This window comes from Mustela erminea, chromosome 1 (assembly GCF_009829155.1).
Source record: "Mustela erminea isolate mMusErm1 chromosome 1, mMusErm1.Pri, whole genome shotgun sequence".
NCBI classification, from domain to species: domain Eukaryota; kingdom Metazoa; phylum Chordata; class Mammalia; order Carnivora; family Mustelidae; genus Mustela; species Mustela erminea.
The window spans coordinates 63,964,389-63,978,764 of record NC_045614.1 but is presented as its reverse complement, the minus strand read 5'-3'; the positions used below and the strand labels follow the sequence as shown (position 1 = coordinate 63,978,764).

The 14,376-nt window shown below is 40.2% G+C and overlaps 1 protein-coding gene across 9 annotated transcripts in view; it reads left to right on the top strand.

Moving 5' to 3' along the window:
- The window catches only part of MLH1 (mutL homolog 1), a 56,205-nt gene that overhangs the window by 4,024 nt on the left and 37,805 nt on the right, over positions 1 to 14,376 (top strand). For all 9 annotated transcript variants that reach the window (XR_004288669.1, XR_004288663.1, XM_032355611.1 and 6 more), the window contains exons 3-9: positions 714 to 812; positions 4,663 to 4,736; positions 5,693 to 5,765; positions 6,893 to 6,984; positions 8,214 to 8,256; positions 10,111 to 10,199; positions 12,176 to 12,288. Coding sequence is in view for 7 of the 9 variants with exons in the window: in XM_032355611.1 (XP_032211502.1) it covers positions 714 to 812; positions 4,663 to 4,736; positions 5,693 to 5,765; positions 6,893 to 6,984; positions 8,214 to 8,256; positions 10,111 to 10,199; positions 12,176 to 12,288 (583 nt within the window). In the remaining 2 variants the exon portion in view is untranslated. The remainder of the gene's footprint in view (positions 1 to 713; positions 813 to 4,662; positions 4,737 to 5,692; positions 5,766 to 6,892; positions 6,985 to 8,213; positions 8,257 to 10,110; positions 10,200 to 12,175; positions 12,289 to 14,376) is intronic.

Below are 14,376 nucleotides of genomic sequence, written 5' to 3'. Positions count from 1 at the left end.
TTAATGGGGACCGAGTTTCAGTTTGGAAGGATGAAAGAGTTCTGGAGATGGATAGTGGTGATGTTGCACACCGTGCAAATGTATTTATGGCCACAGAACTGTACATTAAAAGTGGTAAAGTTTGTTATGTACACTTCACTATAATATAATTAATGCCCTATAGATTTTTAATAAAGAAGTTTTCTAATAATAATGATTTTTATAAATTCATGTGGCTGGGAGAACTAACTCATCAAGAGAGTGAGTGTAGGGGCAACTGGGTGGCTCAGTGGGCTAAAGCTGCTGCCTTCGGCTCAGGTCATGAACTCAGGGTCCTGGGATCAAGCCCCATATCAGGCTTTCTGCTCAGCAGGGAGCCTGCTTCCTCCTCTCTCTCTGCCTGCCTCTCTGCCTACTTGTGATCTCTGTCTGTCAAATAAATAAATAAATAAGAGAGTGAGTGTAGACAGTAAAGAGGTCCAAGGCTGGAGTCCTGGGTTGCTCCACTGACAGAGATGAGGCGGAACCAGCAAATGCAGAGAGATGTGACTCGTGAGAGAGAAGGGACACCGGGACAGTGTGGCATTTCTGATTCCACGTGAGGAAGTTATTGCTGATTTCAAAACTCCTCTCCTGAAAGGGGTTTCTTCTTGGATTCAGTCAAGAAAAAAGAAATTTTAAAATTGGAAAAAATGAGTAACATAATTATTTACTTATTTTTTGGTGTCTTATAGAAGGAAGATCTGGACATTGTGTGTGAGAGGTTCACTACAAGTAAACTGCAGTCCTTTGAGGATTTAGCTAGTATTTCTACCTATGGCTTTCGGGGTGAGGTAAGCTAAAGATCAAAAGAATGTGTAAAATATCCTTCTGTGATGACATTTCTGCCATTTGTCAACTTTTGTTTCTCAACAGAGGTAAATAAGTTCTGATTCTTTTTACTTGTTAAGTATGTGCAAATCAAACAAAATTAAAATTCATTTTCCAAAACCAAGGATTATTCATAAATACTTAATATACTGAAAACTATTTTATTTACAGATACAATCCCCCTCCCTCCTGTCCAGATGTTAGGTAGGTATTTTCTGATGGAGAATGAAACACCACCCCCAAAGTTTATTTTGTCAAATTATCAAATATGAATCTGATTAATACTTACTAAGTGCAAGTGATGGGAAAATATAGGAGGTGAGGGAGCATGGTAAATAATACAGAGATTAGGAAATGACATGATAAAAGTCTTGTTTGTTTCCTTCAACAAATAAACTGCAAGGAAGAAAAGTGGAGGAGGGAACAAAAACCTGTAGTTTATAAGAGGCGTGGGGCGCCTGAATGGCTCAGTTGGTTAAGTGTCTGACTCTTGATTGCAGTTCAGGTCATGATCTTAAGTTTGTGAGATCGAGTCCCATCTTGGGCTCTGCACTGGGCATGGAGTCTGCTTAAGAGTCCCTCTCCATTCTCCTTCTGTCTCCCTCCACCCCACCCCTGTCACACTCTCTCTTGCTCTCTCTCTAAAGAAAAAAAAAAGAGGCTTAAAATGCATATTAACCAGCTCCAATGTATACCTCTTACTTGGATCCTGATTTGAGCAGACTGTAAAAAAAATTTTTTGAGACAGATATTTGAACACATCGGTTACTTGATAGTATTAAGAAGAAATTGTTGGGGGACACCTTGGTGGCTCAGTTGGTTAGGTGGCTACCTTTGGCTCAGGTCATGATCCCAGAGTCCTGGGATCGAGTCCTGCATCAGGCTCCTTGCTCAGCTGGGAGCCTGCTTCTCTCCCTCTGCCAGGAGCCTGCTTCTCTCCCTCTGCCTGCTACTCGCCCTGCTTGTGCGCTCTCTCTCTCTCTTTCTCTCTCTCAAATATGTCAAATAAATAAATAAAATCTTTAAAAAAAAAAAGGAAATTGTTGGGATGCCTGGGTGGCTCAGTGGGTTAAGCAGCTGCCTTCAGCTCAGGTCACAATCCCCCGGTCCTAGGATCAAGCCCCACAGTGGGCTTTCTGCTGCTTCTCCCTCTACCGCTTGTGCTCTCTCTTGAGCATGCGCTTTCTCAAATAATTAATTAATTAATTAATTAATTAAAAAATTTTTTTATTTTTATTTTTTTTTTAAGATTTTATTTATTTATTTGACAGATAGAGATCACAAGTAGGCAGACAGGCAGGCAGAGAGAGAGGAGGAAGCAAGCTCCCCGCTGAGCAGAGAGCCCGATGCGGGGCTTGATCCCAGAACCCTGAGATCATGACCTGAGCCGAAGGCAGAGGCTTAACCCACTGAGCCACCCAGGTGCCCCAATAAATAAATAATTTTTTTTTTAATTGTGGATTTTCTTGTATAAAAAATAGTATGATGTTTTTTGGAGGAGTCCTTATCTTTTAAAATACATGTGGGAATATTTGTGAATAAAATTATGTGATGCATGGGAGGAATATACAATATAAAAAGTGGTTAAAAACATTTTAAGACTAAAACAGGATCTTATAATTTTATGACATACGCTGTGGATATCTTTTCATTGGGAAAAAAGATATATATATATATATATTCCTATGTAATTTTTAGTACTTCTATCTTCCCCTATCGTATGAATATACTGTGTTTATTTAAATGATTTCCTATTGAACATTTATGCGTTTTGTCATTTTCTTGGTGAATATGCATATGTTCATATATAGTGTATTTTGTTCAATTACTGTCTCAGGGTCAATTTATAGAAATAACATTCATGGGGAGCCTGGATGGCTCAGTCGGTAAAGTATCTGAGACTCTTCATTTTGGCTTAGGCCATGATCTTGGGGCTCTGGAATTGAGTATGTACTGTATATATTTAATGTCCTTCTTATACAGGTCTCAAAATCATTTTACATTTCTAATTATGAACATTAGGTCGGTCACATAAACTAGGGAAATCCAGCTAGGACCTGGTAATCTTTGAGCCTAGGCCATGTTCCTTATTAATGAACTGAACCTGCCACAGGCAGAGTTCACTATCGTCCGAGATGCTGTCACAGACCCCCATCACAGTGGCTGATTACATTTTTATATTCTGTGATGTCCTTCTTGTGGAAGGAGAAACAGGTTCTAGTGGGCTAGGAAACCAGTCTTACTTACAAGGGGAGAAAAATGTTCATTTTTTAAAACTTTTTTTTATCTTAATTAGATCATTTTAAATTTATATTTCTAAATTTACATTTCTAACCCTATAAGAGTTTACAGAAAACAGTTTTTTTTTTTTAAAGATTTTATTTATTTATTTGACAGAGAGAGAGAGATCCCAAGTAGGCAGAGAGGCAGGCAGAGAGAGAGGGGGAAGCAGGCTTCCCGCTGAGCAGAGAGCCTGATGTGGGACTCAATCCCAGGACCCCGGGATCATGACCTGAGCCGAAGGCAGAGGCTTTAACCCACTGAGCCACCCAGGTGCCCCAACAGAAAACAGTTTTGTGCATGTGTGCAACATTATGTATTTGGAGTGCCCCCCATTCCTGAAGGTAAGTTTTCAAAATTATTGGGAGGCAGATCATTGAGAATAATACTGAACATGCCTGTAATTCTGCTGCCTGAACGCACTTGCTGCTAACACATTAATAATCTGGTGTGTTTCTTTCCAACAACGTGAATGGAGCTAGAGGGTATTATGCTAAGTAAAGTAAGTCAGTCAGAGAAAGACAGATACTATATGATTTCACTTATATGTGAAATTTAAGGAACAAAACAAGCAAAAGGGGATGCCTGGGTGACTCAGTGGATTAAAGCCTCTGCCTTCAGCTCAGGTCATGATCCCAGGGTTCTGGGATCGAGCCCCTCATCGGGCTCTCTGCTCAGCAGAGAGCCTGCTTCCCTTCCTCTCTCTCTGTGTGTGCCTTTTGCCTACTTGTGATCTCTATCAAATAAATAAATAAAATCTTTAAAAAAAAAAAAAAACAAGCAAAGGGGGGAAAAAGAGACAAACCAAACAGCAGACTCTTAACTATAGAAAACAAATTGATGGTTATCAGAGGTGAGGCGGTAGAGGGCAATGGGTGGAACAGGTGAGGGAGATTAAGAGTACACTTACTGTGATGAGCACTGAGTAATGTGTAGAATTATTGAATCACTATATTATACACCTGAAATTAACTTATGTAACAGTGTATGTTAACTATACTGGATTTATTTTTTTCTTTTTTTTAATTTAGTTATTTGAGAAAGTGTGCACACATGTACACATAGGAGCAGAGGAGGAGCAGAGGGAGAGAGATAATCTCGAGCATCTCTCGATCATCAGTCGATAATCCCTGCTGAACTCGGAGCCCAATATGAGGCTCACAATCCTTGAGATCATGATCTGAGCCAATTATCAAGAGTGGGACACTTAACTGACTGAGCCACCCAGATATCCCAACTATACTGGATTTAAAATAAATTTTAAAAAATAACTGTTGTGTTTCCTTTTGGACTTTTTTTCATATTTATTTTCCCCTTGTTCTGATAATATGCTACAAATTCATTTTTTTTTTACAAATTCAATTTGATATCCTTTTTTTTTAAGATGTCATGAAAGTGAGTGAGCAAAATGCCTATTGTTGCCATTTGCTAATACAAAATGGAAGGGGTAATTTAGATCACCTTTCTCTTTAATGAGGTGACAGTGGGTGACAGCAATGTTTATCTTTCATTCCATTTTGTTTTCTTCCTTAGGCTTTGGCCAGCATCAGCCATGTGGCTCATGTTACTATTACGACCAAAACAGCTGATGCAAAGTGCGCGTACAGGTATGGCACAGTCTGCTTTTACTCGTATTCATTCTGAAGCATGCTTTATGCCTGGATCTCAAGTGACCCTATCTAAACACCAATGTCATCTTTTTTGACCAAGATCTTGGTTAAGTTTTCTTCCCTCTCTACGGACTAGTTGATAATCCACAGGGATGATTATTGGGTAATAATCTTACTCATGGATTCTTAACACATCTTAAGATGTGACATGTAGGTCCTTGCAAGCTCTATTACACAGATGTATTCTAAGTAGGTGGTAGATGCAGGTAATATTCTGGCCCTGTGCCCTTTAGTAGGATGTTACTTTGTCTGATGACAGGGCTGTGGCTGGATGCTGGAGGCTCAAGTTTCCTTAGCTGGCTCCCTGCCCCACATGCCTATCTGAGCTGGCTTGCCCTTCCACTGGGGGCAGGCAGGGGGCAATGCTGTGCCAGCTTTCTCTTGTGCTGCCACAGTATTCAGAGGCTCCCTAGAGCCTTGTCATCTTTTCTGTGGTGCTTTCACTCCCCTCCCCGGCCCCCAGCTGAAAGTTTGCTTCTCTAGATCACTTAGCACAACGTCCTGCACTTTAGGAAAAAGTGTGTCCCCTAGATTGAGAGCTCTCCAGGGCCTTTCTTTGTTACCAAGGCCTCTGCGGGCCTATCATTTGGTAACCCTTCCATAAATGATTACGTAATTATAAAAAAAAATTTGTTGTCATGGTAGGCAATGGCAAAACTATTGCTTTTAGCTCAAAACTCAGGAACTAAAAAGCAACATTTGCTAGAACAATAGGGATTTTTTTTTGTATCCAATTGGAATGATAATGGAATCATAGAAAAAGAGGAAAATGGTAATTAAAATAGTAGAGAGCATGGCTGTACCTTATTGTTTGATATAATTTCTTTTTATACTCTTTGGATTGATATTCCGTGCCTCTTAGATATTAATAGTCTCTTATATTTTCTCTTAAGAGCAAATTACTCAGATGGAAAGCTGAAAGCTCCTCCTAAACCATGTGCAGGCAATCAGGGGACCCAGATCACAGTAAGTATGGCACAAGGAGTATGAATTGTTGAAAAAGAGCTTTGTAGAAATTCTGTCATAAAGAATAAAATTGTCTCAAAAAAAGTTGTCTCTGAGTTTTCAAAGTAATAATAAAATGAATCTTTGCTATTTAGTAGAAACAAAGACATTTCTCTCTAAACAAGAGGACTGATTATGGCTTTAATGGCATGGCAGCCTGTGTGCACTCCGTCCATCTTTTTCAAAAGCTGGGAGATTCTTTCACTGGGATGGCAGAAATCAGTGCAAGGTAGTTGGCATTGAAATGACCTTTAAACTTGGCTCCAGAAGACGTAAGTTAGAGTCTCAGCCTGGTCACTCAATGGTTATCTGTCCAGAGGCAAGTTGTTTAGTTTCCCTTTATCTCACTTCTCCCATCTCTCAAATGGAATAAAGAATATCTGCCCACTTAGTGTTTGATAATATGGTTGTATCATTAATCAGAAAATATCTACTCTGCTGCCTTATTTCTATGGTGCCATGTTTGGTCTCCTCCCATTGTGTGATCCGACAAAGCATCCCACTGTCATGATATGCATCACACCTCTCATACCTCCATCTCCAGCTAGAACACTGAAGGCTGTAACCCTTGCCTTGATAAGATGGGGTAAGACGGGCAGGAGGCAGAAGTGAACGTTAAGTGCATGTTAAGACAGATCCAGTACACAGGGTGACCAGGGTGTGATTTCCAAGAAGCCCAAATGATCTCAGACATTTTTATAAGAACTCTTAGTTTGGAAAATATTCTTAGAGGCCATGTGATAATATAATTATTGGTAAATTTACATGCTTGCCCCCACTGAATCGCGTAATATCCTGGGTAAGACTGCTTTATTGGTCTTTGTATTTCCAGCAAAGAGCCTAACCTAGAGATAGCCCTCAGTACCTATTTGAGAAATCAGTGAATGAATATGGGAAGCAGGAAAAATATCCTTTATTTCCTTTGTTAAGGCTAACTTATCTCTTGTCCTCTCCCCTAATCAGTGCTTTGAACTGTACTGTTGGTAAGTATAGTTGTATTCTCTGCTAGCCAGCTTTAGGTAGACAGCTTGGGTCTTTATTTCCATGTATTTCTGTGAATTTACAAGAGAAAATCAATTTCATTTCAGGTGGAGGACCTTTTTTACAACATATCCACAAGGAGGAAAGCTTTAAAAAATGCAAGTGAAGAGTATGGGAAAATTTTGGAAGTTGTTGGCAGGTACAGTCCAAAATCTGAGAGTGGTTCTTTGCCATCTCTCACTGAAGGAATATGCACCAGTGCTTAATCTGAGAACAGTTGGTTGAGCTAGGTGGAAAACCGCACATTATAAGGCTAAGAGTGGCAAGAAATGTCAGCACCTGCTCCGTGGAGAGGATGGAAGACCAGGCTGGCTTTGGGGATTAGATAGTAGCCCTGCTACAGTTGTTTTCATTCTTTCCTGACTCTACTCAAGAGTCTGTTTCCTGGGAGAGTGCATCTGATTGGCATGGCTTGGGTCCCCCGTCATGTGCCTCTTTTCTATGGGGAAAAGCCCTGATTGGCAGTCTCCGGTAAATCAGGTGGAATTGGGAAGAGGTAGTTTCCCAAAGAAAGACTAGGGCCTGTTAAAAGAAGGAGAAAGGATTCAGGGCCAGTGAAAATAACATTATGTCCAGTGTTCAAAGGATCCAGCATGGGCTCTCTAAGCCTGCACATCCTGGAGTGGTAGCAGAGATCTATTAACTATTTTTCGGTATTTCTGAAAACTCCAAAATGAATAAAACATTTGCTCCTTATAAAGTGGAACAGACTTCTACATTAAGTTTCTTTGCTTTTCCTTGGAGTTGTATAAAGCAGCATCAGAATATTAATTATCTCTTGAAATAAAGGAGTTCTAGTTGGCTTTTTGGTTCTAGGTATAGTCAAGCGAATTCATAACTGTTAGCTGAATGAATGCATTTTGCTAGACACAATTCTTCAGTTCATGGGGCCCATGAGGGAGGAGTAATAAATAAATAATAGTCAACTGAGAAAAGACTGGGAGATGCTGAAACAGGGCCTGGGGCTAAAAAAGAAGTGGGTAAGGAGGGGGTGTCTTGAGGGGCTCTGAGAGAGAAGAGTTCAGGAGTTGTAAAGCGTAGGTTCTTGAGATGCAAGCTGCCCCTAGTGGGTTTGTGAAAGTAAAACAGTAGGCAAGGAAGAGATTGTATTGAAATATCATTGAGTCTAGTCAGAACTAAAAAAGCAAACAACTCTGTTTTTGTTTGATTCTCCCACATTTAGCATTGGCTATCTCCATTAAATTTGTGTTGGCTTATTTTCCTGTGGGTAAAATATGATATATGGAGATATTCCTGACTGTCTATCTTTGTTTAAATCATGTCATGTTATTTAACCAATAGGGAGTTCTGTGTTATATTGTGCTTTTGGCCACTCTGCTTACTGTTTTGTTGTCTTTTCTTTGACAGGTATTCAATACACAATTCAGGCATTAGTTTCTCAGTTAAAAAAGTAAGTGGTTGGTTTATAAGTGATGGTTTGTATTTTTAAAAAGGGTTTTTTGTTTGTTTGTTTGTTTGTTTGTTTACCATCTATTGATGATCTTTATTTGAAAGCCAGGGGTATTGAGTTACAGGTATATTTGTCGAGTTGAACAAATACTCATGGATTAACCACTTAAGCTAAAATTGTTCTTTGAATTGTAGGCTCAAAGATAAAAAAGACATAGAGACCCTGCCTTCTAAGACCTTTACATTAGTAGCAGGTAAAAAGAGTTGGAAGGAATGAAATTTTGTTGACAACTTGCTATACTGAATCTGTTACTGTAATTTCCTTCTACCTTAGTGTATCTTTATGTGATAAGTTTTATTCTCCTATTTTATTGATAAATAGTTTAAAATTCAGTAAAGTAAAATAACCTAAGGGCCTATATGATAAATAAGAGCCATAGCTGAGACTTGAAGCTATGTCCACGCCCTGTGCGTTTTTTATAACATGATCCCATAAATACAGAATATGGTGTGAAAACAGAGTAAAAGTGAAATAGAGGAATGACCAAAATGCTAATTATGAGAGCGCATGTTCTCTCTGGCAGCCAGAAAGCTTCACTTAGAAAGTAACATTTGAAGCTAGTATCATGTGGAGAAAGATGGTGGTAGAAGTGGCAACAGGGGTAACAAAGATGGATTATTTTAATAGCTAACATTTATTAAGGGTTGAAAATGTGCGGGGCATTACTTTACTTTTCATATGTTAACTCATTTATTCTTTATTAAAATGAGATTGGTACCATCATTATCTCCCTCTTACAAATTTGGTAAAAGAGGCAGATAATTAAATTATGTAATGTCATACAGCTGGGACAAGTAGTACTTTGTCAAGTTGAAAAGTCATTTCAGGCATATGAGGAAAGATAAGAAAGACTGAGGAGCATACTTGGAGGGTTTGGAGTATACAGATAGATAGTAACCCAACACATTTGCTGGGGAGTTAAGTTTCAGGGTTTTCAATCCTGTGTTGAACAGTTTTGGCTTTATCTTGTGATCAGTGGAGAGTCATTGAAGATTTTTAAATAGAGGAGTGATGTGCTTATATCTGTTATGGTCAGATAACTGAGAAGAGGTATGCAGGGTTTGGAATGGGGAAGGTATGAATGTAAGTAGGCTTATTTTACCATCATAATTGGTTTAAAGAAGTTGATGAAGGTCTAAGTTAGAAACAGTAATGATTAAGAGAGGAATAGTTTGGATATTAAGAGATAAAATAAGTCGAACTTTGAGAGGAAAGGATCGAATTGAAGGAAAAGTAAAAATTACTTTGGTTTCTAATTTAGCAGTCCACATGGATAATAATGCCATAACCATCAGAAGGAGTAAAGCAAAAGGATGAGACTGGTAGAGAAGGCTGATGAGTCTATTGTAAGGCAGACACACTGATTCTGATTTACTTGTAGTTCCTCCATAGCAGTATTCTTTTTTTTTTAATAAACATATAATATATTTTTATCCCCAGGGGTACAGGTCTGTGAATCGCCAGGTTTACACACTTCACAGCACTCACCAAAGCACATACCCTCCCCAATGTCCATAATCCCACCCCACTTCTCCCAACCCCCCTCCCGCCAGCAGCCCTCAGTTTGTTTTGTGAGATTAAGAGTCATTCATGGTTTGTCTCCCTCCCAATCCCATCTTGTTTCATTTATTCTTCTCCTACCCCCTTAACCCCCCATGTTGCATCTCCACTTCCTCGTATCAGGGAGATCAGGGATTTTTTTTTTTTTTTAATAGTTCACCTGAGGAAATAAGATTAGGATGTTTCATTCACAACTGTAAGACAATAAGTTGCATTTTCTGCTCTGTTTATCAGCAAGGTGAGACCGTGGCTGACGTTAGGACACTGCCCAGTGCCACAACGGTGGACAATATTCGCTCCATCTTTGGAAATGCTGTTAGCCGGTATGTTGATAATTCATATTTTGAAAAATCTGCATTCCACGTCTCAGTTTACCATTTATCACATTATTTTGGAATCTGTCAAAGTAACACCTGCCTTAAGAGTTTGCCTTAATGAAATAAGCAGGCTTTATTTCCATGCTCCAGATTTGTTCATGGAGTCATGATTTCAGGGAACCCACACTTATTGGGGGCATGTTATCTCCCAGATGCTCCGGCTATAAATCAGTGTGTTCTCTCTAGCCTCTGTCTTCAAAATAATCACAAGGTTGTAGAATTCTTTCATCCTCCAGTGCTTTGTCTTTTCCTAATACTTCCCATGTCATTAGTTTGAGATTTCACTCATTATGGCTCGACATTTATTAATTGCCTCTCACATTCTAGGCTTTGTGCTGGAAGTTAAGGATGTAAAGACAGAAAAAATACTCCCTATCCTTAAAGACTTACCCGTCTGGTGGCAAGCAGATTTCTAAGTTACCAAATTTTCATTGTCAGGAAAAGCCTCAGAGGGAACCTGTGGTATAGATTGCTCACAGCATTCCTTACAAGGCAAAACCCACCGCTTCCATCACAGAGTCCTAGCTAAGTCCCAGGACTCTGCAAAGCCCAAAGTGCCCATGCCGTAATCTGAGGGGAAGAATACTAAGGCCCCTCTACCTGCCAGGCATGGCCTGGATGCAGGGCATATGCAGATGGAGAAGACAGCCCCTGGCTTGCTTTTTTGCAGAAATCCTAGAAGTAGCGGTAGTCCCAGAGCCCAGTTTTCGACTTCAAAGGACAAATTACTCATTTCTTTGAGCAAAACCAAGTTCGTAACTAGGTAACAGTCAATTTGCTTTTAATTACCCTCTTTACTAATTGTTAATGAATTAAGTTTTTTAAACTGTGTTCCCGAGCAGAGAAAGAACACTATTGTACAAGGAAACTTGGAGAGCTTCTTTATTATTTAAGGACTCAGAATTAGTCATTATGAATTTCCTAGGGACTATAAGAGATTAGAAATCACACAGAGCAGCTGTTCCCAAAGGGTGTTTCCAGAAAACCAGCCTCTTGAGACGTTTTTGGGAAGAAAGGGTTTGCTGGTTTATGTGAGAAACACTGCAAGCTGTATTTTCTGCTCAGAGACTCTGTACACATTAACTGCTTAACAGTCTTCCACCACATGTTCAGCAGATGCTTACTGAATGCTTATTCTTTGCCGGGTACTGTGCTGACAAATACAGTAGGACGTAAAGCAGAAGTACTCTTGCCCTCAGAGGATGCCTATTCAGTTTGGAAAGACACGTGAATAATTATGCCACTCATTAGTGGTTGTGCTAGATGTCTCAAAGGAAAAATACAAAGCACAACAGGAGAATCTCTGAGAGTCAGGGGAGGGATAGTCAGAGAAGCTCTTTGAAGGAATAAGTCCAGACCTAGGAGGGATAAGGAGAATTAACTAGCTGTCAGTAGGAGCTTTCCAGGCACAGGGACCCACGCTTAGGAAGATCCTCACGCAGAGACGAATGTGGCTTATGTGAGAACCACTTTTCACCCATTAACCTCACCTCCCTGTAAGTACAGCCCTGAGGGCACCACACTGGAGCCCCATTTTGGCACTGTTCAGACAGTAAGGGATTCAGTAGAAATGAGTCCTTTTGGAATTTCATCTTTGGGTTTGAGTTACTAAGGTACACAAAAGTTTCAGTGAAATAAGGTCTCAGAGCTTGGATTTGTCATTATGTCCCAGCAGTCCGAGCAGTGCTTGGCTTAGAACAGAAGTGCTTGAAACAGTGATAGGGTGAGTAGGTGGGTAGGTGGAGGAACAGCCAGATGGATGGATGGGTGGGCCCAGAGGACCTCATTAAACCAAGTCTCAGGAGTCCTTATTTGGCAGGATTAGTTTATGAAGGAGCTCTGAGTTTTCCAATTCTGAATCTTTATACTGTTTGAATTTTCCATTATTTTCAAGACCCTCAAAATTTCTCTTTTTCAACCAGAGAACTGATAGAAGTTGGGTGTGAGGATAAAACCCTGGCCTTCAAAATGAATGGCTACATATCCAATGCAAATTACTCGGTGAAGAAGTGCATCTTCTTACTCTTCATCAACCGTAAGTGAGGAAGAACCATGCGGGGAAGTCTGTCCACAGGAAAGTTTATGGGACCCTGGAAAAATTCCGAATCCATAGGCTTGATTCCACACAGGGCACCCTCAGGCTGAAGTGTGGCTTGATTAGGAAGCCTTTATAATTTCTAGGCTAAAAGTCTACTCAGCCCTCTGAAATATGCTCATTGCTGGGGGGCCACTGGCAGAGTGTGGCTCTTGTCTCTGGGAGAGGGCATCACCCTTGTGAGCCTGAACAGCTTCCTTTCCTGCTGGCCTCAGCCTTCCAAGCATGCCCCAGGCAGATGTTTCTTCTCATATTAGATCAGGAGTCAGCTGTTTGAATTCCCCAGCAGGACACAGGGAGAGGGTCCCTTGGGTATAGGCAGTGTCATTAGTAAAGAAATGGAATGTTGGGTGCCTGGGTGGCTCAGTGGGTTAAGCCGCTGCCTTCGGCTCAGGTCATGATCTCAGGGTCCTGGGATCGAGTCCCACATCGGGCTCTCTGCTCAGCAGGGAGCCTGCTTCCTCCTCTCTCTCTGCCTGCCTCTCTGCCTACTTGTGATCTCTGTCTGTCAAATAAATAAATAAAATCTTTAAAAAAAAAAAAAAAAAGAAATGGAATGTTAAGGGTGGAGTTACGGACATTGGGAAGGGTATGTGCTATGGTGAGTGCTGTGAAGTATGTAAATCTGGCGATTCACAGATATATATATAACATTATATGTTTATAAAAAAATAAATTAACACACATATATAACATTATATGTTTATTAAAAATTTAATTAATTAATTAAAAATATGTATATTAAAAAAAGAAATGGAATGTTAAACCCCTTGGGATTCTTCTTCTTTTTTTTTTTTTTTTTTTAAAGATTTTATTTATTTATTTGACAGACAGAGATCACAAGTAGGCAGAGAGGCAGGCAGAGAGAGAGAGAGAGAGAGAGGGAAGCAGGCTTCCTGCAGAGCAGGGAGCCCGATGCGGGGCTCGATCCCAGGACCCTGAGATCATGACCCGAGCCAAAGGCAGCAGCCCAACCACTGAGCCACCCAGGCGCCCCGGGATTCTTCTTTTTAAAGAAAGTTATTTATAATATAATGAGCAGTACTAGAAATCAGAGAGGAAATTAACTAAAGGAATTTGGATTTTTGTCAGATTCCTCTTTGGTCTTTATCTCTCTGCAGGCATATTGTTTACATGATTACTGCTTGTTGAGTAAATACTATTTTGCCTTCTGTTTCTTTTTACTTAATTGCTTATAGTATGGTTTAGAAAGAGTGTGACAGGGAGCCACAATGGGTCTGATTTCCTTTTAATTTTCCAGCCAGAAATGCATCATGCATCTTGCCATTTGTCCAGTACTTATATCTTCATTATATAAATTTATTGCCTTTGTTGTTCAAAGCTCTTCGTAATTATTTTACAGTTTTTTGGCTTGCTATTGAAAATGGTAGATTCCCCTGTTGCATTTATAATGATAGCCAGCCAGAAGTGTCCCAGATTATCCTTGTTTTACAGCTGTTTCCAGGCCATATAGAAACAGGGAAAGGGGAGTTAATATTTCATAGACACATCCTGTTAAACTGATGTATATTATATTAGTAAGTTTTTTTTTTTTAAGATATTATTTATTTATTTGACAGACAGAGATCACAGGTAGGCAGAGAAGCAGGCAGAGAGAGAAGGGGGGAAACAGGCTCCCTGCTGAGCAGAGAGCCCAATGCGGGGCTCAATCCCAGGACACTGAGATCATGACCTGAGCTGAAGGCAGAGGCTTAACCACTGAGCCACCCAGGCGCCCCATTAGTAAGGTTTTTTAACTACCTTATTAAGAGGGACTTAAGCCTGATCTCTAGTAAAGCTGGCTTTAATCAAGGCACAGAGATGTTTTTCCCTTGTTTTTCTAACCTTGAAGAATACCACTTTGTGACACATGTGTTGGCGATAGAATAAGTGAGCAGAAATCAGTGTAAGTGCCGCATGCGGAGCACATGTGTTTGCTGCTGGCGAGCTCCTTACCCCACCGGTTCAGCATCAGCATTCTCGAGTCTGCTCACCGCACCAAGTTCCCAGCAGCACAGAGGCCAGACA